Genomic DNA, 27744 nt, shown 5'->3' on the forward strand with positions numbered 1-27744 from the left:
AATCCACTTTGTCCTCAGGCCGGTGTGAACAGACCGGAGGTGGTTTGGGGGTGAGGGGGGGCACTCTAAAAGCTACGCGGGGGGGCTCTGACTGCTCCGTCCTCACCTGCACCTTCACTCATCTAGTCATTCTGGACGCGGGACCCTGACGGGTCGACTCGGGGTCGGGCTGTGGCGTGGGGGGGTCCGCTTTAGCTGCTGCAGCTGCTGTGAGGCTGCTCCTGGCACTCGGGACAGGTGTAAACCATCTCGTGAGCGTTCTGGCCCCCCCACACCGCCGCCCCGTTGCTGTCCGTCTCCTGGGCCTTCAGGGAGCGGTGCAGCCGGGCGCAGTAGCTGCTGCTCTCACCCAGCGGGGCGGGGGCGGCCCCGACGAGGCATGGGGGGGTAGAACAAAAGATGGAGGTGATGCTGTCAAAACACCATGGAGGGGGAGGGGGGTGATGATGAATGAGGATGAAGGCGGGGCTTCAGGCTGGACTCACCAAGCTAGGTATATCATAGACACTATGAATATGAGGAGCACGAAGGCCCCCGCCGCCACCCCGTACACCCACATCTTCAGCTTCCCGTCTGTGGAAGAGGAGCCGGTCAGTTCCTGATGGTCAGAGAGGGACCGCCCAACCCCCCCACCGCCATCTCCATCTCCCTCATCCTGTCCATCATTTCCTCTCCGCTCAGACATGAAAGGATTCCAAACGCTCTTCTAAACGTTAGAACCTGGATGACATCGTCTTCTGCACCATCTGGAAGCATCTTCTTCATCCATGCGTGCTAACATCTCTCATCCTGTTCTACTTCCTGTCTGACCTCCAGATCTGGTCTTTTTCTGCCTTCACTCTTCATCTGTCTCAGCATTAGGTAAGATTACTCTAAACCCTGAAGCCTCTGAAGCCTTTGAAGCATTTGAAGCAGGGGTGCCCAAATCCAGGCCTTGAGGGCCGGTGTCCTACAAGTTTTAAAACTAACCTGCCACCAAAGCTCCTTATTGGCTAAACACACCTGATCCAGGTAACCAGCAGTAGGCTGGCACTTGAGGCCTGGATTTGTGCACCCCTGGTCTGAAGCCTTTGAAGCCTCGGAAGCCTTTGGTGTATCTGGAGCTTTAGAAACCTCTGAAGCCTGTGAAGCATCTGATGCCTTTGTTAAAAGTTGAAGTGCCATTAGTTGTAACACACCTAGATGTGTGAAACTTGTTCTCCGTATTTGACCCCTCCCCTGGGGGAGTGGTGAGCTGCAGACACAGCCGCACTCAGGAACCATTTGGTGGTTTAACCCCCCCAACCCAACCCCTTAACATTGAGTGTCCAGCAGGGAGCTACTGGGTGAAATCAAAGGGATCTGAACTCAAAACCTAAAAGTCTCAGGGCAGACACTCTACCACAAGGCCACTGAGTCTCTTTGAAGCATCTGAAGCAAGGATAGGCAACTTCAGGCCTCGAGGGCCGCAATTCCTACATAACCTGCTCTGGCGTGTTCTGATTGGCTGGACACACCTGGACCAGGTAATCAGTCATGAGAAGGGCTTTGATATCTGGAATCATGCAGACCCTGCAGCCCTCGAGGCCTAAGCTATGCTTGAATTCCTTCATTACTCACTACATAGCTTCGTTTGCCATTAATTCCAAAATTAGACTAGAAATTTCCCAGAAGTCTTTGCGAAAAACTAGCTTTTAAATCTGACAAAAACCTAAAACTGTTACTAGACGAACATGTTTCTCAGTAACTGCTGCTGTGATTTTTATTTTCTTCCTCTTTGCTTTCAGTCTCAACTTAGTTTCAATTCAGATGTTTTGTTTTTGAAATGGATCCAAATCTTAGTTGGGGGCGGGGCTTTGAGTCCATTGGCTACCAGGACATGATTGACATGAGGTGACAGAGGTCATGATGACGGCTCCAGAACAGCGTCTGTTGTTGAATCTCTCCTCTTGGTTTAATGTCACACAATATTTCAGAAGACCGGCCTGTACGAGGCCGAAGTTAGCATCTGATTTCTATGTTTTAGCTTCCAGTTTCTCTAAACTTTCCTCAGTAAAATACCAGCAGCTGCTGTCAACATTATTCATGCACTAGATTTCCTGTAGGAACCAGTGAAACTGTCAAAGTGGAAGAAAAATGATGACAGCCTGACTTTTAAGTTACGACGGATAAATACAAAAAAATCTGGATATTATTAGTTAACTTGAATCTATTGTTCGAACAACTTTATTAGCAACTTCCTCGTAACATTAGACAGCCAGATGATGGATATTCTACATTATTTTTATTATTATGGTCTGTGGGAGTAAAGACTCCTGTTTTATCTCTGTTAAATGCAGAATTCTTTTATTTTGAAGTGGAAGGCTTTTATTCTATTTCCTCTTTTTTCTGTCAAAAGAAACTTTACGTTTTTTTTTTTAGTTAACTTTGCTAATTTGGAGGTTTTAATTTAGCAGTCGCTTTAAGAGAAAGCGGATGGATTTACGACACGTGACCGAGCGACTTCCCGTCAGGAACGAGTCGGATGTGTGGAGAGAATCTGGTAGTTTTTCAAAATAAAACTTCCTTCAGAATCAGATTAGAAATAAAACAGAAAACTGCAGGTCATCCTGACGTACAGCAGTGATAATGATTTCCCAGAGTTTGGTGTATGAAATACACGATGTCATCATAACCTCCATCACCTGATGTCAATCATGTCCTGGTAGCCAATAGGGTGAAAGCCCCGCCCCCACATGAACTCTGAAAACAAAAACTGAATCAAAACTATCAAACATATACATTTGTTACTAAGTTTGTTTTTCTTTTAGTGATAGTTTTGGATTTATTGTTTTCTTAAATAAAGTTTCAGTATTTCTTTAAATTTAAAATATATTCTTTTCAAATTCCTTGAAGTTTAACTTTGAGTTTAGGACTGTTTTCAAATGTACATTTTCCCACTTTAACATTTTTCTTTATTTTCTGGGTTCGTATCTCACTGACGGCTGTGGTGCAGCGGACGGCGCTGCTCTGACCTGGGCCGTAGGGCTGCAGGTACCAGGTCCGGCCGCTGCGGCCCGGCTGGACGGTGCTGGGCAGGGTGGGGTTGACGGCGCGGCTGGTCTTCACGTCGCCCTTCTTGTCCCCGGCGGTGGGAATCTCCAGGACGGGGATGGGGGCGCACTCCCTCAGCCGTCCCGTCAAGGACAGCACTTCTGTGAAGCCGTCCTCGCACGCGCAGACGGCCGCCTGCAGGGGGCAGCGCAGAACCACAGAGAGTCAGACGCAGGTCTCTGAAGGAGGACGAGCCTCCATCTGTCCTCAGCGCTTTAACACTTCTGTGTATTTCAGTAACATTCAAAGATTCCTGAGAGAAAAAGACGTTTTCTTATTTTAGCAGAAGGTGAATGTAAAAACAGCTCAGGTTGTTAGTTTTGTGTCTCCGCACAAAACAACACAAAAACCCACAAGTTTAACAGCTTGATTGAATAGTTACTTATAGATGTGTTTATAGATTTGATTCTTTTGGTTTAATCCTGAAGAGACTTAAAGACTCACTCTGGTGAAGATTGAGTTTTTAAACTTGTTTTTGTGGCATTTTATGATATTATAGAAAATTTAGCTCAAAATTACATTTATGATTATTTCTTTATTCAAATTGTTTTGAATCAGCAGCAGATGAAAACATCTTTAAAAAGATCATATTTGTGAAACAGATAACATAATCCCCCTCTATCCCATTCTAAAGCAGACAGATCCATGAACGTCTTTGTTTTCCTCGTCTGAGCTGGAATCTGGATCAGAACCGTACGGCTGGATAGCTCCGATGTTGGTGCAGGTGTTGCCCCAGGGATGCTAAGTTGTGAGAAGCTGTAAGCTAGTGGGAGAGTGTAAACAGAGAGAATAGTTGTGGTTAATGGGAAGTGGGGGCAGAGTTACTCTACAACAGGGGCGTCAAAGTCAATCGCACAAGGGGCCAAAATTCAAAACACATTTAGCAGGATAAACATTTATTGAAGACTCTAAAACTATATTTTTAGAACTTTAAACTGTAACTTCTTAACATAATTATGAACTAGATATATAACATTACCTGCGATAATGCTAATGCGAATACTGTAAACTGAATTTGGCCGCTGAAGATGTTGAAATTGATAGTTAAAAACGGTGAAGCTGGTAGCCAGCTAAAATATTAGCTAAATGCCAAATTAGCCTAAAAAACAACAAAAAAAAGAAACATTGGTAAAATTTACACCCTAGCTAAAATATCTATCATGTAAATATTAGTCTAACTACAAAACAGCTTAAAAAAAAACTAAAAAACAGCCTAAATTAGTGTAAGCAGCTAGCACGTAGCTGATACATTACCTCAACTCCAAAATACCCCTTAAGCTCCATAATGAAGGAAGAAGTCTGAAGGACTCCTCTGGAGTTCAGTTTTAGCATGGAGCAATACCGCCCCCCTTCCCTTCCCCAATGCTGAGAGCTCAGTGATCCAGCCAGAGTATTTTCTCCATCACAAATATGATCTTTTTAAACTGCATTTGAATAAAGAAATACTCAGAAATGTCTTTACATCTGTGCCTCATCATCAGAAAAATGCCACAAAAACATGTTAAAAACACATTTTCCACAGCACGTCTCTTTAAAAAGTAGTTGCATTTAAAATAAAACCAGTTAAAAAATAACATCAGATGGTTTAGTTTGTGACGGAAGTTAAATTAAAAAACAGTTGAGATTTTAAACTCTTTAAATTCATTGTTTGTGGAAAAAGTTCTAACAGGAAGTGAAATGTGTCCCTGCTTTTGGACTAATAAAGACATGGAGTTCATTTCTGCTGTAGAAGGTTCTACATGGACCACCAGATCCAGAAATGATCACGTTTCTGGAGGTTTCTGCCGTCTGAGACTCACACAGCCGCAGACGGGTTCCTCTGAGGTTTCACGCAGAACGGAGCATCAAACCGACAAAACAGAACCTTCAGCTCTGGAAGGGACCATGAAAGCGGATCTTCTGCGGCGCTGAAGATGGTGATCTTTTTTTTTCTTAAGGGATTCGCTGCAGGATCCCCGGCTTGAACTCTCACTCTCTCAGTCTGTTTGTTCGCTGAGTCTCTTCAGATCCAAACGTTCTTCAAAGACGAGCTGGCCTCTTAAAAATGGATGAACTCTGAGATCTTTACCAGCTGCTCTAAACTCCTTCTCCTGGTGTGGCTGCAGCAGCAGATGTAGCAGCAGCAGATGCAGCAGCAGCAGCAGATGCAGCAGCAGCAGATGCAGCAGCAGCAGATGCAGCAGCAGCAGCAGCAGCAGCTGCAGCCACACCGAGGACAGAAGCTGCTGGAATTCCTGCTAAATTCAAACTCTATCCTGAAGGCGGCGGCGCATCGCGGCGAGAGCGCAGGCCGCCGTTCATCGGCTGCTTTTGTCTGGCGTCTCTGGATGCAGGAACGAGCGTCTCACCTCGCTGCAGAAAGACTTTGGCATCAAACACGGAGGGTCACAGGAGCTGTTGTCCAGCGGGGGGCTGACGGCGGGACATCCACCTGCAGAACAAACGAGGCTCATGACTGAACCAGAGAAACACCTGCATCCTCAGCGGCTGGTTTTTGTCTCTTTTGGACTCAAACCAGTTTCAACACAAAGAAAACAAAATCTGGATCCGGTTCAGGTCAGTCTGAGCAGATGGCGGCGAGGCAGCGCCACAGACTGCAGTCTGTACTCAACACACAAGAAATGTCTCAGATTTCACTGTACTGTCTATGTCCTTTGACTCTGGGGATGCACAACGGGGGCAGTGGTCAGCACTCTCCCATCACAGCGAGGAAGTTCAAATCCTGGTCGTTTCCTTCTGACTCTCAACTATTTTAAAATGATTAAAATCTGTAATCTTAGGTTTCTTTTAAGAAAAAGGCTTCTTACCCGTGACGTTGAGTCCGTCGGAGCGCTGGCACCAGGCGCCGGTGGAGTTGGGAGGAGAACTGCCGAACCACTTGTACTGGAAGCATTCGCCCCCTGCAGGCGGATCAGGGAAACGGTGAGATCTTCCAGCAGAAATCACAGATCATCAGAGCAGATGCTCAGATAGGGACGGTCACATGACCTCCAGCTCTGGATTTAACCTTCAGAACGAATTTTAGTGAGAAATGTGACGAGTGTTTTAGAAACAATCACAGGACGAAGAACGTCTGTTTTCAGGATTTTCATTCATTTAAACATAAATTTCTATCTTAAATAGCATCAAGTTCACCAGCTTTAATATTTTTTACCAATAAAAACAGCTTTTAGAAGCAAAACAAGAATGAGTAAATTCATAAAAATCGAATGTTTCTCTCCAGCAGCAGTTCTGGACTGAAGGACCAGATGGTTTTCTCAGTTCTTCTTTCTTTCTGCACCTTTGAACAAAAACGTTACTGCCACTACATACGCAAAAACACACGTACTCGATGAATGCCCCCCCAAAATGATGACATCACTGCAGGAGAAACCAGTAAAAAACTGAACAAAATCTCGATGGGGATAAAAAAAGAAAAAGAAAAATCCAATAACGAAACCAGAATCCACCAGTCAGAGATATCCAAGGAAAGATTACACATTATTATGGGATGGCTGCAGGACCTACGGCAAGTCTCTGATTGTTGTTTATTGTTTTTAAGCAGAAACGCTGATGAATTAATATATATATATATACATATATATTAAAAAAAAAATCAGATTTTTGCCATTTTCTGGAAAAGTGTGAAGTTTGGTGATTTGGGGGGCTTTGATGTTTTACTTGGAGTTCTATTTGAACAGAACCAAACAGGAGTGTCTAAATAGACCCCTAAAATAATTTCTTTAATGTAAAAAAAAAACTTATAGTTTGACATCCAGAACAAGAAAACTGAATAAATAAATAGAATATAAATATTGAAATAAGTATTTAGGGCAACAATATTTACTATTTATACCATATTTTTTTACAGGAACAGAAAGTGCTTGTTTCCTCAGACTGAGTGCAGCGTCTGTCTCAGCACTGAAACATGGAGTCTTCCTCTCTGGGAATAAGACGGAGTAAACTGGAATCTGCTGGACTTTAGTCTGGAGAAGGGATTGACGTGCAGAAAACCTGCAGCCTGTGCTCCACCTGAACCTCCATCCATCCGTTTGCATTTCCTGCAGCATCCGGATGGTTTTCTGGGACACTCCGACCTGATCGTCGCTCCGATTGATCTGGTTTCAGCGTTTGGATCATGTGACCCGCGTTCCTTCGCGGCGGGAGCAGAGGCAGACGTGGAGGGAAGTAGTTCAGCGTTCAAGTGTGGAACTGGGACGCAGCTTTTTGTTTTTCTCCAGCGAGTCTGACATCAAACCCCCCCACCCCCCGCCTTGAGTGATGCTGCAGAATCAGGTCAGGCTGGGGAAGACTGCTGGTGGGGGGGTGTACAGTAGCTGAGACGGGAGGCTGGCTCTGCAGACGCTGGAGCCCGTGGCTGTACATGGCGAGCTCCGGATGTTATGATTCGTAACCCGAGCTGCACCTTCTGCACGGCGCCGGCTGATGAAGTCGCCTGGGGAGCGCCACGGATCGCAGCGGTGAATTAAAGCGGGATTTCCTCAATTACCAGAACCTGACTCAGCGAGGGAAGCAGCATCTGACCCCGAAAACAAGGCCGGCGAGCGCTCACACACAGGGGCGGAGCTTGCAGCGGCTCCCTTGAATTCTGAGTTTCTGCAGACCTACAAGAAGAAGGAGGCTGCAGGCAGAACCTGAGGAACCTGAGCCTTCATTTTCTTCATATACGTTCTCCATCGATAGAAAAATGCCACAAGAACATCTTAAAAACACAATTTTCAAAGTGTGGAGCTTTAAGGAGTGAATTTATGGACGTCTTTCGCCACAGTTCCAGCAAAACACAAAAACACGTTCTGGGCTTCATGCACAGAGAAAAAAAAACTCTTTAAATTATTTACCTGAGAAGAAATTCAAAGGAAGAACTTTACAAATAATGAAACAAGATGAATAGATGCTTTGAGAAATCTTCAGCTCTGGTTTGAACCCTGGAGAATCCACAGGGTCACATTCTGCCGCTTTATGTTTAATTTGGGATTTATTAAGTTAAATTTACATTTTTTGACAGTTTTTATTGGATGATATTCAAAATGAGTAAGTGAACACAAAAAAAAGTCAAAGCCTTCAGTGAAGGCCTAAAATTAGCAGAAGAGAAGTATCTAAATCACAGAGAAAGTTTCTTATATATTAGTCCAAAATTAATTTTAGATCATTCCAACTGATGGTCAGCTTCTCTCACAGCCCTACGCCTCGACTGCGCTGCTATCACTGTTTTTTTTCTCATGAAAGTTTCCAACCAATCAGATTTCAGCTCTCACTTGTTGCTAGGTTCATGAAAATCTGCCTTAAGCTCATACAGTCAGTGATTTGGTTCTCACTTCTGGTTTTGTGGCGGCTGTCTATAAAAACACTGCTGATTAAACCGTAGTCAAATATAGATCAAACACGTTTATGTTGATTCAACCAATCAGAATTTAAGTTAGAGTCTCTGTAGCTTCATGAGGGCAGATGATGACGTATTCGCCTCTGATTGGATGATAAAAGCTATTGAAAGCTAACTTCTTCTGTACTTCAGGTCGTAGACAGTAGCTGCACTTGATTTTTGTTTGAATCACTTGCTGTTAACAGTAGAAGAAGCTGTTTTAGTTGTGGATTTATTACTATAGCAGTTCTTAAGATGGACTTTTCAGGAAAAACTGGACATCATCATAAAAGGCCGAAGCAGGACCTCCCTTTCCCAGAATGCCATGTGTCTGTCCTCAACTACTGACAGTCGTTTCTGTTTCTCTGACTCATGCACCTTACGAGTGATGAAGATGAAGACGACTCCGACAGTTCAGACTCTTTCAGGAGAACCTGACGCTGGAGCTGAATAACATGAAATAACATTTTTATAACAATTTGTTGCTAGTAGTCTAGAAGTTAGAAGGTGTTAAGAATGTGGTGCACTGGGACTTTATCTACTCAACTGTTCTTTATCATCTATTGTCCATTTAGTTCTCCATGCTTCTGTTTGGTGCAGTGTGATTCCCGTGTTGTCCCTCTTTCCCTCTCCTCTATGGGGAGTTTGAAAGATTCCAGACTCCAGGTGGCTCGTCTGTTCTTGGCCGTGGACCTCGCCTCTGGCTCACCTCCAGATTCATGAGGTAACCATGGAGACAACAATCGAGGGGCGGAGTCTATGTGGAGGTCTGCGTCAGTTTTAAGGAGCTTCTGCGGTTCAGGATCCTCCCCATTTGTGTTTCACTCTGAGCAGCAAACACAGAATCTGACTGCGGAGGCGGCTTACCTGTGCAGGGTTTGGACTCCCACACCTGGTCTGGACAGAGCTGAAGGTTCTCAGGCTCCTGGGCCAGCACGGCTCGAGAGCGGACCTGGACCGAGCCGAAGTCCACCCCGGCTTCTTTGACGCAGATGTTGACACAGGAGCTCCAGTCCGACCACTCCATCAGGTAACACTCACCTGGAACACAAACGCAGGGAAACGCCTCCTCAGTTCCAGTTCTGAAAGTCAAGACTGACGACTTTCAGTTTATGGCATCAACAAATATTTATAGGTTTTATCCTCATTTTCCAGATTTGGCCTTTAATGTTCATACGTTTGAGAACTCATACATCAACCTTCATCTCCAAATACAGCTACATTTAATCCGTTTGGAGGCTGGTACGCAGCAATAAACTCAACAGAGCAGCAGGAGGTCCGTCTGCTCCAATCCGGAGAACAAGCCTTCAGGAGGATTTCACTACAGTTCCTGTGTCTGCTCATCAGCACAGCTGTCAGGATGGAAATCCTCCCAAATACTTCCTCTGATGCTGTGATGGAAGCTGTTGGTGTCTGTGTTAACACGGACGCTTCATCATGAGGTTGTGCAGGAAGCAGACAGAGTTGGTGACCTTCTGCAACGTCCATGAATCATCGCCTCACGTCTTCAGTCTAAAAACACTGCAGTGGAGCACACGTTCCTGCTAACAAGTCCAGGTGAAACCCAATGAGAAAAGTCCTGATTCTGGCAACAAAAACACAAAAATGTACCAAACTAAACTCAAATAAGATCATTTCTCTTTATATCTTGAACATGTGATGCTCAGATTACATACAGAACTAACATTTTTTATTTTTTTTGCTCATTTTTTGGTTTTTAATATGATTGCTTCCATATTTCATCTTCAAATGAAACATTTCTTAAACAAAGTTCTAAATGTCGAATGCCAAAAATTGGGCCGCCCCGTTGTGCCCAGACAAGGGACCCCACCCACTTCCCGGGGGACACGGTCCAGCCAGCTCAGATGTTGTTGCCCCCCTCACAATGTAGGAAAAGAGCTGCGACGTAAGGGGTAACGTTTGGTTCAGGACCCCTCCCTGTCACTTCTTTGATGATTTAAGTGTCCCCGATGTGCTGGCTGTTCCCATTAAATCAGGGGTCCCCAACTCTCAGGACATGGTACCGTTGTGGACAAAAAGTGGCGTAGTGGGGGCCCGAACCATACACCAATATATGCCGAGTTGGTAGTGAGAATGTGTTGGTTTGTGTTTTAACAATCTGTAATCACTTATTTACTGCTGGTTCTTTATGTTCTCTGAAAGGCTCCAAACCAAAAACACTTTAGAGAAAAACTAATGACAATAGAAACACCAGCAATCTGTTCATAAGAAATCCAAAACGGTAACAAGACAGGTTTCTAATAAAAAGCACCTCCTGTGATCATGTCCACAGGTGAAAACTGATTCTGCATTAACATGATTTGCTCTTAACGAAGACGTTTCCCTCCGACAATCTACTGCTGACTGACAGGTGAAGGCAGAGAGGAGACCTGCTGTGTCCTCAGGCTGGAGCAGAGAGGAGCTTCATTAACATCACTGCTCTGATAGGAACACTGAAGAAAAGCCCAGAACAAACATGGCAGCCGCTCCAAAAGGTTCTGATGATGACGGGAACAGTAGGAGCTCTGAGGTGATGAACATGAAGTGACCAGACGTGATCAGACTTACAGGTCTTAACACAAACTTGGAAACGTTTATAAAACACCTGAAACCTGTTAAGATCATGGCTTAAAACGTGATATGATCATGGCTTGAAACACATTTAGAACATGTTAAGATTGTGTCTGGAACACGTAGAGATCACAGCCGGTCAGCTGCAGCTCTTGTCCGGTCGTGTTCTGACTGTTCGAGTTCTCTGAGGCCCTCGATGTGATCCAGAACATTGTTCAGCTCAGAGATGAAAGGCTCTCTCAACAGCTTCTGAAGAAGCTTCTTCCTGAATCTCTCAGGAGTTTTAGTCCTTTTCAATCAGAAAAAGTCCAACCAGCACAAAGGCAGCGGGCGCCGTGGCTCTCCGCGCCGCTGTCTGATCAGGTTACCCGTCTCTGACTCATTAGCCATCCGGCTAAAGTTCATCCATCTGCTCAAAGAGTTCGACTCAAATCAGTTCTCATTTCGTTTCATGTCCATGGAAATCTTTGAAGAGTTTTCAAACATTTTTAAGGACTCGGACAGAAAAAAGTCTTTGGACACTTCAGGTCGGTTTCATTTCTGAAGGATTCTCCTGATACTTTCACGTCTTTTCATCTTTTCTGCTCTTTCTCCTTCAGGCTTTTGCACGAAATCATTATTTGTTCTCCTTCCAGCAGCTCAGTTTAAAATGTGAAAACAGTCTTTTTCTGACCTAATGAAGCTGCCAACAAAAGGACTCACGCCTGAATGTGAAGCTGTTTACCCAAAGTGAGTCTCCCTCATTTACATTTCACCTCTAATTTGACAGGAATCCTTTTGTTTTCCAAAGACGGGGCTCAGAGGAAGGTAATAACAGCTCGTCAGCGCTGCAGAGATGGATGGATGGAGGGTTTGAACATGCGCTTCACTGCGCTTTGATCCGCGTCTGAACCTGAATTGGATTTCCCACCAAAAGCTGCAAAGTCACCAGGAGAAAAGCAGGAAAATGAGATGTCAGAGGTCACGGACTGACATTTTTGGCCAAACCTTTTAATGAATTCCCAATTTCCCATGACATTTATTACAAATAACTTTTTGAAAATGACTCATATTTGTTGTGCAGTAAGCACAGACTCACTCAGAGACGCAGTTACTTGAGAGGAGCTCTGGAAGATCTCCTCCTGAAATAATTCCAGAACAGATTTGAGCTCCGTGAAGCGTCTTAGGCTTCCTCTGTCAGCTTTAAACGCAGCAGATGCTGGTCCTGGACGGGATCTGATGCTTCCCCGACAGAACGGGTCGTCCTGTGCGAGCGCCAAGTTTGTGGGTTAGATCCCCACTGTGACTACTCATGATGAAAATGTGTGCACACATGGTGAACTAATGCGCTTCAGGGGAATCTTTGTATGGAAGGGAAACCCAGTGGAGATCCAGATCCTTGGATTCTGCTTCTAGGATTGGTTTGGACAAACCAGGATCTTCAGACAGGTTCTCATTCTGATTTTAATCTCACATAATCTTTTCTGGGGCTGCACGGTGGCGCAGTGGTTAGCGCTCTTGCCTCACAGCGAGAAGGCCCCGGTTCGACTCCCGGCTGGGACCTTTCTGTGTGGAGTTTGCATGTTCTCCCCGTGCATGCGTGGGTTTTCACCGGGGACTCCGGCTTCCTCCCACCGTCCAAAAACATGCTTCATAGGTTAATTGATGACTCTGAATTGCCCCTAGGTGTGGATGTGGGAGTGAATGTGTGTGTGATTGAGGCCCTGTGACAGACTGGCGACCTGTCCAGGGTGAACCCCGCCTTCGCTCATCAGTAGCCGGGTTAGGCTCCAGCACCCCCGCGACCCCGAAAGGGAAGAAGCGGTCAAGAAGATGGATGGATAATCTTTTCTGACCGTAAACCAAGAGTTTTCCTGCAGAAATGTGTTTTTACTCCTGTGCTGGGGGAGGTAAAGACTGTATGAGGGGAAACGGTCTGGTGATCCGGGGAAGGAATGATGTCCCAGTCCAGTAGACAAGAGCCTGACCAGTGGGGACACTCCAAAGACACCCCAAAGCCCCCCTCTAAAAGTCCCCTTGTCCTTTCTATCAAAACAGCTCACTGAGCAACAAAAAACCCTGAAGTCATAGTCACATGCACCTGTACAGGTGCTGTTGGTTTTTGGGTCGTCCCGGCCTGTGCGAGGTCATTCTGCTACGTTCATACCGAGCTCAGAACACGCGTTCAAGCGACCACTTCCACCTAAAAGTCTGAGTAAACGCACACAGATTTGCATTTCAGGCGTCTGGTTTTAAAACTCTGGCGTTCAGATTGGAATTTTATGACACAGTAGTTTATTTATCAGAATAAAGCTGTGAAAGACAAAATCCTGGAGGAAGATTCACCCGATTGACACGCTTTGATGTTTTGCACCTCACACCTCATCAGCTAGTATCAGGTAGTGAATATTACATGCTAAAAGCATGTTCAAGGCCCAATCCCAATCCTCCCTTCATTTATCCCTCCAAACTGAGGGTTATGAAACAATAGGGTCTCATATTTCAGACGTGACTTTCGTTCAATGACGTCATCGATAATCGCCGGTCCGCTAGCGTTAGCGCGGAGCTTCCAGCATTTAAATATGCATAACAACAGCAGTTGTATAACTTTGAAAAGGTCACACTACAACAAAAAGTCATTACTTACATCTGAATGTAACCTTCAGTGCTTCAGAGAACACGTGAAGAAAAGCGCTTCTCAGCGCGACGCGGTTTACCCTCGCGGGGGAGGACTTTATGTTCAAATAATTCATTTCTTGGACGCTCCAATAAAAACTATCTTTTTGTGTTTTTAACATGTTCCTGTAGCATTTTTATCAGAGGACCCATATGAAATAATTTACGATTGAAACTGCGTTTCTGAGTTTTAATTCATTCAGATCGAAAACCAGATGCTAGAAAAAGCGCACGAACAGAGCTTTTGGTGACGGGGAGGGGGGGCGGGGTTGATCTGAGTCAACAGTCCCACACAACCCAGAATCTACTTAGTCACTGTGCATAAAATATGTCTTAAAAGACAACAAAGGTTTTCTGATTTTGGCTAAAAACTTCACAATCAAAATTAACAGATCACAAGGAACGATTTTGCAGTAGAATAAAATAGTTGCTGCTTCCTGGAAACTTCTTCCCTTTTTGGATGAGGAGATTTGATTGGCTGGAGTTCCCTCTAGAAGTCAGAATAGATTTCTTTCTCTGGATCGATAAAAATAACTCTGACTCTGGTGTTGTTTCAAAGGTTTCTGCCAACTTCCTTCAAAGAAAAAGAATTTCAATTAACTCCAGTCTTGGAAGAGTCTTTCATGGTTTTCTGCCGTCTTTCTTTGTATTTTTACACACATTACAGCCTTTTTTCCAGTGTTTCATTGCATAAATGCGTCCCTTCTGTTCGCCTTTCAATGTAAAAACGTTGTTTTAACGTCTTTATTCACGCGCCTCACTTATAATTTTATATGTTCTCCTTTTAATCAGCAGCTCCATTCAAATGTGAGGCAAGAAAAAATGCATAAAATCTGGAGTTGATGGTGTGAAACACAACAGATTCTCTCCTGCGTGATGGTATCGCGGCTTGTTTTTCTTAAGCCCCGAGGATTTCTGTTATCTTGCCCACACAGATCTGACTCGCCGCAGCTTCAGCTCACGCGTGTGCACGTTTCAATCACTTCGCTGCAGCGCTGCATCGACGGAGCAAACTGGTGTGTGGGATCAAAGCGGTCCTGATGCTGCGAGGGGTCGCCGGACCGCCACCTCGGAGGAACTTCAGAGGATTTCAACGAGAGGCGGCGCTCGCCGTTTGAGACTCAATCATTAAGGGTTCGGTTACCACGACGGAGGAGGAGAACCAGCTGTAGTAAAAGACTCTCACGGAGCGGTAAACACAAAACCGTCCATTAGACTTCAGACAGACACCGAGCTCGGAAACTAAAATCTATTGTGGCTTTTTTAAAACAGAAATCTGAAGAAAAATAGATTTCTCTGTCAATAAACCCAATCGATGCTCTGCTGTTTCTTTTTGTCCAAAACAGCAACAACTTTTCTACAGACAACAGCAAACCAACAAAATCTGCAGACACATTGATTTCAGAGGTAAAATATGAGACCAGAGCAGGACTGAACCCTAAGACTGTAACTTACATCAGTGAGTGTTAACCAATCTGAAAGGGATTCTGCTGACTCCATCAATCCAGGACAACTTTAAACCCATTTCTTCCAAGTCCGACCGCATCATCCAGGATGTCAAAGTGACAGAAAGAACTCAGTTTTAAGGCAGTAAAAAATGTTCCAACCGATTAAACCTTTAACTAATATTGACAGTATGTAGAAATACAACAGATCTTCTTTAGTTTAGTGTTCAGGTTCAAATCAATCAGCTGAAACTTTCACATCCTCTGTGCATTGACTGTATATCAGAGAACTGGACTGAGTTCGTGTCAGGTCATCCATAAAAAAAATTGCTCAATTCAGTCACAATTTTGCCACGTTGGAGACAGGCATCGTCAGTAAGCAGCAATTAGACTGTCGATGTGAGTTTCTATGGCAACAACACTCACCAATCAGGAGTGAGCTTGTTGGAAGGCCACACCCCTTCTGTCAATCAAACGCTTTGAATGTATGACGTGGGGACCTACTTTTATTGAGGCATCTGATTGGAGAGTTTATAACTTCAATACCTCAAAGGATTATCAAGAAGTTAAAAAACGTATAACAGCAAGAATAGTTATTCTGACCAATAAAATGACAGTAACAGCTGTTTATTTCTCTTTAGAAGTCTAGTGGTGCACTTTCAGCGGATTGGTTCTGGTACGGCCGAGGGAGTGTGTCCTTGCACTGGGAACATCCAGAGAAGAATGTTCAGGTGCAGGCAGACCCCTTTCTGTCTGGAACATACACCCTGTAACCCCGCCTCCTGACCTCTGATTGGCCGACACACCTGTCACTCTTCCAAATGAACAACAGGTTCCCCAGGAAAACAACGAGTTTGATCCCATAAAAAGGAGGCTCATAGTAAACGGAAAAACTGGACAAATTAACTATGTTTTAATAAATACTCTGACGCCTTTTTTAAAATAAACAAAATATCAAAGTAAAATATCAAAAAAGAGTCAATATTCACATTGAACAACAAAATAATCCAAAAACTACAAATATTACCAGGATATTATTTGATAAAAACCTTCATAAAAATGATCTGGTTCTACTTTTCTGGAAAAACCTTTTGGGGTTTTCATTGAGTAAATTCTTTAAAAAAAATAAAAATGTTACTTTTTAGGTAAGAACAATGGACTTCCAGAAACTTTTTTGTTCTTTGGTTTTGGTATTTTCATGTCATTTTTTTTTTGCCAGTTATTTTAAAGCTACAAATGTTGCTGTTCTCATTGTGAATTTGTAAATTATGCTGACTTTGATTTGAATATGTTGAGTTTATTCTTGAAAATGTGATACCAATCATTTTATTTGTAAAGATTTGGCATTTTTTGTAACAGAATGCAGATTTCTGTCCATGCTGCGTTCAAGTGCAGTGGGAATATTTGGTTTGACCTTCAGAGCTCCGTGAACATTTGGTGACATTCTTATGGGACGATGCCGACCCCATCCCCCCACGCCGGGAGGTCCAGCGGTCTTACCCGGACATGGCAGGGTGCAGGGCTCCTTCAGGAGGATCTGCTTGTCTCCGTTGACGGCCAGCTCCAGGCTGCTGCACAGCTCCTCGTCCACCATGCTGAACTCGCCGTCGGCGGATCCGTCCGACACGAAGCAGGACAGGTTCCTGTAGCGCATGCCTTCCCCGCACACCACGCTCTGACGGAACACAGACGGGAGTGAGGATTGCTCCGGATCCAGAACATGGTCAGAACCGAAACACTCCAGAACCACAACAACAGTTTTAAATAACTTTAGTCGTCTCTGAGTTTTTTCTGAAGCAGTGAAGGGAGGTGGAAGGTCGGGGGGACTGCCCGACCCGGTCCAGATTGTTCTGGTTTCTCTGGCTCCAGTTGCTCTTTTGGACCATCAGTAGCCATGGTAACCACCTCCCACCCTCTCCATCCTGTGTGGGGTCAAGTCCTGATGGAGTCTAAAGACTCCGAGGTCTTTGGCCTGAATACAGTTCTTCGTTCACGTTTATTTCCCACAGAAACGAGAACATTTTAAAGTCTTTACATTCTGTAAACTGCTGAAAGGTTTTCTTGGAGACTTGGAAAAAGTCTCAGAGAAAATCATGAAATAAAGTGACAAAAACCCATTCAAATCAACCAGAAACAGAAGAAAAGTTTAATTCAGCGGAAGAGGGAAAAAAGGAGGAAACCTTTAGAAATGAATAGAGACGCATCAGTTCACCTGAGCTCACCTTAGCTCCACTCCATCACATCAAGATGAAAATCCAATTAGATGTAATCCAATTAATCCAAGTACGGACAGAAAAATTCCATAAAATATGGTCAAAATGGACTATGTGAAATCAACTTGGTCAGACTTTGTGTAAATCCAGCTCTGTCTGCTTCCCTATTTTATTGACAGTTTATATGAATGGCAATGTGCCCCTCTTGGGGAATCATGGGATCATGAGAGAATTCAAAACAGCAGCTGTTACTAATGGATCTTTTTTTTTCAATCAGTAATTTTTACAAGTATAGATCTGTGTTTTAATTTCAAATTTTCACTATTTATTTTTCAAATTTTCAAGATTTATTTCAAGTTTTCTTTTTCTTTTTTTATTAAAAATTTGTTTTCTTTTTTTTCAAATTTTCTAAACTTTTTTTTTTCAAATTTTCTTCTTTTTTCTCAAATTTTCTTCTTTTTTTTTAATTTACAATGTCTCCGTTTTCATTTTTTTTTCCAGTTACAATGTCTGTCTTTCAAGTTTTCAATCTGTTTTTGGGTTCACTTTAAGCTGACCCTGATCTGACCCCATGACCTACCTCCACCCGGCACTCTGACCAGGCGCTGTACTGCCAGCGGAAGCAGGGCCGCACCGGACAGGGCTTCCACTGCTCCATCTGAGAGGGGCAGGGCCGGCCGTCGCCCTGCGACGCCTGGACCACCAACCGCTGCCGCCGCATCTTACCTGCAGGGGGAGGAGTTCAGACATTAAACAGACTAAAGAGGCGATGAAAGTTGAAGCTCCTGCTGAGCATCGGAGTTCTCTGCAGCAGCCCGACTCTGTAAACAGCTCATGTTAAATGTTTATACGACGGCTTCATGTCTCCTGATTGGTTTTTGGTTAAATCCTGTGGATGAGGTCGCTCGGATCCAACAGAACAAAGAGACCCCGAAGGGAAGATCTCTCCTCAGAAAACTCCTCTGCTCACCTGCAAACTCACAGCTGCCTTCCCACACAAACAACCTGCTTAACCTCATCTCCCGTTCCCGCCGCAGATCCGCCCACGCGCTCCAAACCTCATCAGATACCAGCTTTTGTTTTTGCTTAACCTTTATTTATTCTTCTCATTAAACGCTTTGTGAAGCAGCTTCCTCTTCAAAGCACCCCGAGGAGGAGGAGGAGGAGGAGGAAGGTGGACGCTAGCGTGTGAGCAGCGAGAACAAAAAAACCAACAACAGAAAGCATCTTCCAGCTGGCCTCTGTTTTAGTATAATAAACATCTTTCAGGAGGAACCTTCCAGAGGTGGAGGTGATCTCCTACAGTCTGTCTGCAGGATTTCTATTATAATTATTATTATATATTTATGTATTTATTGTCATCTGTACAATAAAGGTTAATTTAAATACATATATATATATTCTTAGTAATAATAAAAAACAGTGCTTTATGAATCATTGCATGTTGAAAAAATAACTATATTAGAAAAAAAAAAAAAAAGAACAGCAGGAGATGTCAGGATTTCTTACTTTAAATCGACTGTCGTCTTCTGCCATTAAACCCCTCCCACTGGTTACAGTCGGAGCACTGACTGTATATACGTATATTTGTGTGTTCTCCTCACTGGGAGAGTCTCTGAACGACTGCTCATTGATGCTTTGCAGAACTCCTCAAAATAAATAAACCTGACCTGTCATCATCCGCGTCCTCCATGATGAGGTCGAGAGAAGCTTTTGCTGGAAGCTCCTCCCCGTCACGGATCATCCGTGACTCCTCCCACCCCGAGACTACTGCCCCTCAATACTAGCACATGAGCTCACAGCGGGGTGAAATGCCAAAGTGGTAAATCTGGTGAATCTTTCTGCAAGTGTTTCCTTTCACAGCTCTATTCTGAGATATGAAAGACTTGAGGTCGTAGAATTCCATAAACCGCATTTATTAATTTCTCCTCCATCAATTTTCAAACGGTTGTTACTTCCGTGTTGTGAAAGGGACGTCATCGACACATCACAACCAAATCTGAGTTCCTGATTGGTCAAAGTTCAACTGGTTGAATTTCCTGATGTGGCTCAGTGGATTTTGTACGTAGAGACCAAAAACTGACTCAACTAGCCGAGTTTTGAACGTGGAAGCACACGCAGACTTCTCACTGGAAGCGGTCGCTCAAACGTGCGTTTCTGAGCGCGGTGTGAACGCAGCCTCACGTGTAAACCTTCAAATGAGAAACTCCGTCATCCTGGTCTCCAAACCTCAGCTTCAGTTTCTCTGCAGGATTTCTGGATGATTTTCCAAAACTTGAAAGAGTCTCCAGCCATCAGGTGATGCTGCGGTTTAACCGACATCTCTGCCTTCCTCACTGCTGTCTTCATCTACACTGCAGTCGCTCCTCAGACGTTCTGGAGGTTTGGTCTCCGTTTCATCCTCAGATCTTCTCTGGATCTGGTTCAGATGGAAGTTTCTGTCTATTTTTCTTCCTCATGCTCAAAGTTTACATAATCACTACATTAAAACACATTATTTTTGTGTAATCTGCTGTTTAGTCAAGTTGGTCAGTAAAGAAATACATAATTAATAAAACTAAGAATGCTTTTGTTAATGCTTAATAATGCATTAATACTCTAAATAATGAATAACACTTTACTTAATTGTTAATAAATGCTTTAATATGGATTAACTAACATTAAATAAAGTGTTACCATTATATTTTAGATCTAAACTGTAGTAGAAGTGATTTTTTTCATCCTTTTCTTATTTTTAAAAGCATTTAACGTAAACTCTAGCTTTAAATTCGATGTTAAAAACAGTTTTCATATAAACTAAACAGACTTTGTATTTTCCGTCTGTAGTTTCATCACTTTCCTGACGTTGACTTGATTTCATTCATGAGTTCTCCCTGATTTCTGGTGTTTTTTTTATTCCTCTAAAAGTCAGCAGGACGTGTTTTAATTTTAATCTTCATTCTGTTTGAGAGATTTTTGGCTCAGATAAATTATATTTTAATGATGGAACGAAGAGAAGCAGAATCGGATCAAATATTTACCACGTTTCAGCTGGGTCGGCATCTGCGTTGTGGGTTTTTTTGTGTGTTTTTGTGGGTCTGACTGCTCGCGTCTGAGGGAGTTTGATGACAACAGCTGCTCTGAAGTCGAACTAAAGCAGAATCTCACGAGAAAAAAGTTTGATCTGGTTGGTTTCATCAGATAAATCAACGGTTCGATCTGAATGATTGTGGTTTGTATCATAAAACTCCTGCTGGTGCAGAATCACGGGGAGAAGATGGAAGGTTGGGGTCTCACCCTCCAGCCCGCAGGTCTGCGAGCAGTCCGACCACGGCGACCACTCGGACATCTGACAGTTGACGGGACACTCCACCACGCAGGACGCGTTCATCTGCCACTTCCTCTCCAGATTCAGCTGCAAAACGTCAAAAGAAAAACTGGATTTTAGGCGACATCCTGTCAGCTGCTGGATCTCCAGACTTTGCTCTGATCAAAGTGGACATCCTCAGGGGGCGGAGCTAAAACATCAAAGCTCCTCTGACACTCTATGAACACAAGCAGGAGGATGAAGAGGTTAAAGAGCAGCAAGGAAGGCTTGACGGAGCTCCCGATCCAATCAGAGGCAGCCGAGGAGCGCCACGCGTGAATAAAGAGTTCATCCTGCAGCGCCCCCTCATGGTGAGCCCCTCCCACAGAACAGATCCCTCCAATACTCACAAAGAACCAGGAGAACCGGGTCTGAAGGATCCTGAAGGCCTCACCTCCTCGCAGAATTTCATGTCCACCGACTTCCCGTCGCTGCGAACACAGTCCAGCATCCGCGTCTTGATGCCCCGCCCACACACGGCGTTGGGACTCAGCTGACATGTACTCCAGTCTGAGGGGAGTAAAAAGAGAACGATCCATCACCGTCACACGTTCTTCTCGGAGCAGCTTGACCAGAGATGTTTCAGAGTTGACCAGAGATGAAGGTTTGGGGGAAAAAAGTTAGAAAAACTTTATTTGAGGATTATCACTCAGAATACGTCCAAGAATGACTTAGATTTAATTATGTGAATGTTTAGGAATTCAAACTATAGTGATTCTCCTTTAGCAACATGCTAACGTTTTTGGCTAATTTAGTTTACTGAGGAATTTTAGGCTGTTTTGGAGTTTAGGTAATTCAGCTGGAAGGATTTCAATGATTCTTCAAAAACAGCCCATCATTCCAGGAAAAGTTTAATAAAGTTACAAACTGACCAATCAGAACCCTCAGTAAAAGTAGGTGGAGCCGCTGGCCCCCAACCTTCCAAGGCTGTGATCGACAGTTTTTGTCTAGCAAGTGGTAGGGGTGTGGTCTCTACAAGCTCACTTCTGATTGGTAAGAGAGGTTGCCATAGAAACCACTGAGGTGGTTCCAACATGGCGGCATTCGTATTGTGAATTAATGGCGACTGAATTGACTTCATTTTATTGGAGCTGCACATAAACCATTTTCTATGGATGCCGTCACACTGACTCGGTCCAGTTCTCTGATATACAGTCAACAGTCCCACCACAGAGTTCCATCTGAGGGTGTGGTCCTCTGTTGGACACGCCCCTTTCCTGTTGGTAGTAGCTGGATTGATGACTGATCAGAATAAAAGAGGAACTGGACCAGCAGAACCGCCTCGGTCTGTTGTCCAGTGGTGGTTCCATCAGTCTGGACTCATTTCTGACTAACTGTAATCCTTGTTGGAATTTGTAGGAAAGAGCTGCTAGTTCATTTGAAAAGGTAGTCATAACTTTAGACTTGTTCTGACTCAGAGAACGGAGTTTGAGACAAAGTCAGATGTTCTGGAGTTCATGAAGCAGCACAGTATCTGTTGTATTTTCCCTGCAGACATTTTGATGTTTTTCTCTCTCTCCATGGAAACAGACCAGGACTGAACTGCTCCTTTTTCCGACCTTTCTGTTTTCAGAGCGGCCGAAGAAGCAGGAAGTGTTTCGGCGGGATTCTCCGCATTGATGGTTTCTGCAGATCTAAATGATTTTAAAGACGCTGATGTGAAACCATCCCTGAGCCGCTGCTATATTCAGTCTGCTTTCATTCACACTCTGACGTCCAGAGAGGAAAGAAAAAGTCCAGATTTCATTTGATCCAAGAGTCAATGAAGGTTTTTATTGTAGCAGGTGATCCCAGAAAATACAGTCATCAGATTCTTCAACGTTTGTCCTTAAACGTAAAGATTTCCTCAGTGTTTACATGTTCTAAGTGTAAGAGAATAAATTGGAAATAATCTTTAGGCTTAGGTCATGTATATGCCAACAAAAAACGTTTATTTTATATATTTATAAAGTTTTAAAAGTTTTTGTCAATTCAAATTAAATTCAAATCAAACAATTAATGTAATTATTTAAGTTAGATTACATTAAATACAGTAAAAAACTAAAGTTTTCCTTTAAATTTCAGACTTTTTTAGTTTTAAAAAATGTAATTTAAAATGTACTAAACACTTCTAAAATCAGAGTTTACAGTGTTTGTTTGCTCCTGGATAAGATCATTTAAAACACAAAAATAAACATAAATAAACAACAATTCTCAGAGATAAAAAGAACATGATGTTGGAGTTTCGTTACAACCATTAACATTTGCATTGATACAGTCATTGGTTTTGGTAATGTCTGCAGGTTCAACCACAGACTCATTAGCATGCAGCAGCAGCAGCAGGATCCAGTGGTGTTGTTTCAGCAGAGCGGCTGAACTGAAGTCAGACTGATTACATTTCTAAGTCTTTGTGCAGAACCACAATGAAGCTGCAGAGCAGCAATCCAAACAGGAGAGAGTCCAGAGCCTCGGCTCTCACTGAAGCCGTTCAATAAAAGGATTGAATTAACTGTTTAGTAATTACTACACTTAACTTTTTACAAGGGTCCAGCCTGGGGGAGGGGGCGGGGTCTCTGAGTAAATCAATGTGCAATCAAGAGCTGCTTTTTAAACGCAGAGACTTTGTGGAAACTGCAGATCAAACGAAGGAAGCTGCAGAAACTCCAGAACGGTTCAGATGAACGGATGGAAGGATGCTGGTGCAGGAGAGGAGGAGGTCAGAACATCTGAGCTCTTCCTTCAGGTTCAGGGACATCACCACCTGACGGAGGCTGAGCCAATCGAAAAGCAGCATCAGGACACTTGAGAACATCTGTTTCTAAAGTCTCTGAGGTTTTCAGGACACCAACGTCCAGCAGCACATGGATGATGATCTTATGCCTCAGTCACATGGGGGGTTGACTCCTACGGGTTCTGCAGGTTTTTGGGTTGTCCGGTCCGTGGAGGTCGTAGATGAGTGGCTGCATCTGAACTGGAGCTCAGGTGTGTCTGCAGTTCCTCTGAGGCTCGTACGACCTCCTCAGGATCATGTCAGGGCTACGACCTTGACATTTCCTTCAGGTCAAACACTGCACAGGTTTGACCACACAAACAGTCTGGATCCACCAATACGGACAGTTAGGACTAAAGCTTCAACGACCAACAAAACTTCACATCATAGATTACATAGCAAACGAGGAAGAAATGATGAAAGGAAAGAGCAGAACAACACAATCAAGTTAAGCCTAGCTTAATGTGCTCGTCTTCATTGAGTTATCACCTTCATCTTTCTGTCTCTGTTCTAATTTTACCTTCACATAAATGTGAGTTAAGCGTCTGGCTGTTGCTCACAGGTAAAACCACATCATTACTGTTAACAAAGAGCAAAACCATCAAATCCAGACTTCCGTCCAACAGATCTGGCTGCCATCAGCACAGCTCCTGCCAGCTTTGAGCTGTTGGACCATATGGTCTAGTCGGCTGGAGCCTCCACCTTCCAAAAGCAGAAGCGGGTTCCCTCCTAAACACCGTCACTTCTCTCCCAACAGCAGCGAAGAGAAAAAGTCACCAGACAAAGATGCAAATGCCTTTAAAACGGTTCTGCATAACAAAGGAATGAGTGTAGGAAGGCTGAGATATCAGTCATGAACTATGCCATCTGCTAACAAAGACAAGCGGCTGTTTTTAGCTGCAGCTCGTTTACAATTCCTCCTTCTGCAGAGCAGCTTAGTGTCACTCTGGGGACTGAGAGGAAGAAGGAACCGACACAAAGAAGAGGAGGGAAGCAAAGGCAAAGCTCTGCGGTGGAGAAACCAGAGCTTAAGCCAATAATAACCTCATTCATTATGCACAAACAGGAGTGGAACCAGGAACCCGGCTGGAGGGATCATGTCAGACATCACGGGAATGGTGAACGGGAGACAGACAAGCATCCGTTTTTAAAGTTTCCTACAGTGGATGATAGGAAGCTTCAGTGCATCAGTGGAAATCTGTCAGGATTCTCAGCAGCGCGTCCATAGCAACCATTATGTTTCTAGCACAGTTGGTCTGGATGAACGTTTACGCTGACGACTGTGTCTTCTCCCGGAGAGTTCTCTTTACATACCCACAATGATAACGAAATATGACTTGAGTTCAAAACAGGATTCAATTTTGAAAAAAGAAGGACATAAGATAGCATCTTCTAACCCCATAGCGGCCATCTTGGTGAGGGACTGATTGAGTTTAAAATGTTATGATGACTCAATCTTTTAGTGGCTGCAGACCGGTCAACCCCTGAGGACTTCACCACACAATGACAAAGAAACGTTACAGTTGAATGCCACGCAAATGTTTTCATATTAATAACACCACATTATAACACCAATTCATGTTATAAATGTCATGCAAACAGGCTCAGTGTGGAATCACCCGTTGGCATAAATCTGTATTTTAAGTAGCCAACAGTTTATTATTCATTCTTTTTGTCCTGAAGTTTGCAAAGAAACGTTCTACATGCAACTTTACCCGTGTTGCACGCCGCCGGAGTGCTTTTATCGCTGAAGTGACTTGAAATGTTACTCAGAGAATCCTGTCGATTTAAAAAAAACAATTGAATTTTCAGAATAAAACATCCTTCAAACGTAGTCATTTTACTCCCCTGACCAAACTCTACAGCTCGAGTGATTGAAGGTTATTTTTCTAAATAAAAGATTGTTGAGACTCACAAAAACTGATACAATTATTGATTTCTTCTGCGGTCAGAACCGGTCTGCTGCTCGGTGGTTGGGGACCTCTGCTCTAAGCTGACCATTTGTTCAGGAGGGATTCGGGACAGAAAAACTTCCAGGTCAATGAAACATCTTTCATCTTTGATCCCATTTACCTTAAGGTGATACCCTCTGCAAAGGTCAGAGGTCATAGGCTTTTTATAGGTCTTCTTACCTGCAGCATGTGTACTAATGACCTCAATCTATTAAGTGAATACTTTTGGAAAAAGTTGTGCGGTTGCTATGGTTACATTATGAAATGCCATCAACTATCAAAGCTAGCTTCCTAGCTGTTATACAAGACCCCTCATACAACATACGTGTTACCTTTTATTCAGCTAGGTGAAGTCGTTTTTGAGATGAAGGCGTTAACACAATTTCATCATTTATAGCGCCACCTATCAACCGGGGTCTATTTTATCGTGTTCTTACATGTAAGAGTTCTCCATTTTTCCCTCCACAGGTTTCCTTTGCTCGAAGAGCCACAAACAGAAGCAGGAGCCGGTACCTGTGATGTTGTAGAAGTAGTTGAAGCAGTTCAGGTTCAGGCTGCAGGCTTCTTTGTCCGTCGTGTCGGGACACTCCCGGCCCACGCTGGGGGATCGGATGGTGTACGCCGTCCGGACTCGACTGTTGGTTCTGGTGCAGGGCTGAAATCAGAAGTTAAAAACGTGGTCATCGTTTGCAGAAACAAGGATCACCGTTTAATGATCCTCACTAACGTCCCTGTTCTGACCTGGATTTGGACCGCAGACGGCAGGAAAAAGAACCGCTGCTGCCTGGATCTCTGCGGCATTAAACGACTGGAGAGCTCATTAAAAGCAGACTGCGTCTGATCCTCAGGTGTCTGTTCCTGCAGTCGTGTTTTCTGTTGTGTAAGCGGGTTTTGATGTCGACTTCCTGCTGAGCTTCTCGGAGCGTTACAACAGTTATGACATCAGCGGCGCTTCAGCTCTCCGTTAAAGTTTCTGTCTTCTTCAGGACACACAGACTATGTAGAGACGGATCAGTCTGGAGTCTGAGGGGTTTTTCATTTGTTCAAGTTTCTTGTATTTATCCTCCAGTTTAAACACAGTTGATTCAAGAAGAAATTCTTGTGCAACTTTTCCAAAAACTTTGCATTTCTGTATGAACAAAAGATCGTTTGGAAAGGTCGTTTAGATTCTTCTTTAGCTGCATAAATTGTGGATTGTTCAAATATAATTCTCGTAAACAGTTGTGGTGGATGTGAATTAGACGTGCATCAAATTCAACTCTTTTTAAAAATGTGTTCTTACACCTGATGCAGGCACTGCATGTGGGAGGAGCTAAATGTTTTAGCCTAACCTCTACATCAAAGGGTTGACTGTTTATCTGCATGGGAGACATAAATGATGTTGAAAGATCAGGTTTATTTATTTTAAAACATCTACTAAAGCATCAGTAACTCATGTCTGGGTTCATGAGATCATTCAGACTCTCCCGGTACTGTGAGCTTCACCATCTACTGCAGGAGCTGTGTCTGAATGATGGACGCTTTCAGCGGTACTCGGTCTCTGTGATCCAGTTGGACAACTTTCTGTCCAGCATTAGTCCGAGGAGGGAAAAATTAGAAAAAAAAAAACAAAAATTAGAAGAACTTTTTCTTATCATCTGCATAAAAATAAGTAAACTATGGTAGAGTTCAGGAGGAGAACGAGCAGACATTCTCCATGATCACATCCTTCCTGGATGTGGTTCTTCAAGACTAAAAAGCATGAAAAAGGAAAGTCGATTGTTCACGTTTATCTTTCCCAGAATTGGGATTTTTTCCAGCAGGAAATGACAGGAAAGCCTGGACAGAGATTCTCCTGCGTTGGAAAGCCAAAGGTTCTCCGTTCTCACAGAGCAGAGAGTTGGGGAGCAAATGACAGCTTTGTGAACGGCTCCATTGCTGACGGGATGAATAAAACATGTGCGAGCTCCCGCTGCTGCCACTGCAGACTCCATGGAGAGACTGGAATTGTGGGAAGTTGGTGTGTAGGCACTCTGGGCAGAATGGGCTGTGATTACCAATGGGCAGAGTGCTGCTGGGACAACAGCAGGTGGAGCAGAGAATGTAAAGCAGCGATTCACCTCCAGTCTGAGGAGTCACAGGTAGAGGAACCCAAAGGAGACGTCCTGAATCCATGAGAACGTCATCCAGCCACTCGGCAAAAAACTGTTGGAAATTCCTCCAGTATTGATAGACTTATGTAAGGATTTGTTCAGGCAAAGCGATGGACACCTTAGGGGTCCTAGTTCAGTTAGTGTGTTTATTTGAAGTTACCTTTTTGAGTCAGTGGAGTGGGATTGTGATGAAGTTCATACTGTAAACCTTCAGATCTTCATGTTTAACATGTATTTTGTTAAGTTATGT

General features: G+C 43.7%; 1 protein-coding gene across 8 annotated transcripts in view; it reads right to left on the reverse strand.

Moving 5' to 3' along the window:
• Positions 1-27744, reverse strand: part of LOC112136530 (thrombospondin type-1 domain-containing protein 7A) — a 194055-nt gene that overhangs the window by 8510 nt on the left and 157801 nt on the right. For 3 of the 8 annotated variants that reach the window (XR_004949372.1, XR_004949370.1, XR_004949371.1), the window contains 11 exons: positions 25876-26017; positions 21056-21171; positions 20592-20709; positions 17896-18041; positions 16603-16777; positions 9299-9472; positions 5880-5972; positions 5421-5503; positions 2994-3207; positions 486-573; positions 107-339 (listed from right to left, as the gene is read on the reverse strand). Coding sequence is in view for 4 of the 8 variants with exons in the window: in XM_024258278.2 (XP_024114046.1) it covers positions 486-573; positions 2994-3207; positions 5421-5503; positions 5880-5972; positions 9299-9472; positions 16603-16777; positions 17896-18041; positions 20592-20709; positions 21056-21171; positions 25876-26017 (1349 nt within the window). In the remaining 4 variants the exon portion in view is untranslated. The remainder of the gene's footprint in view (positions 1-106; positions 340-485; positions 574-2993; positions 3208-5420; positions 5504-5879; positions 5973-9298; positions 9473-16602; positions 16778-17895; positions 18042-20591; positions 20710-21055; positions 21172-25875; positions 26018-27744) is intronic. The other 5 variants (XR_002917370.2, XM_024258281.2, XM_024258279.2 and 2 more) reach the window with 2 other exon arrangements.

This window comes from Oryzias melastigma, linkage group LG16 (genome assembly GCF_002922805.2).
Source record: "Oryzias melastigma strain HK-1 linkage group LG16, ASM292280v2, whole genome shotgun sequence".
Lineage (NCBI taxonomy): Eukaryota > Metazoa > Chordata > Actinopteri > Beloniformes > Adrianichthyidae > Oryzias > Oryzias melastigma.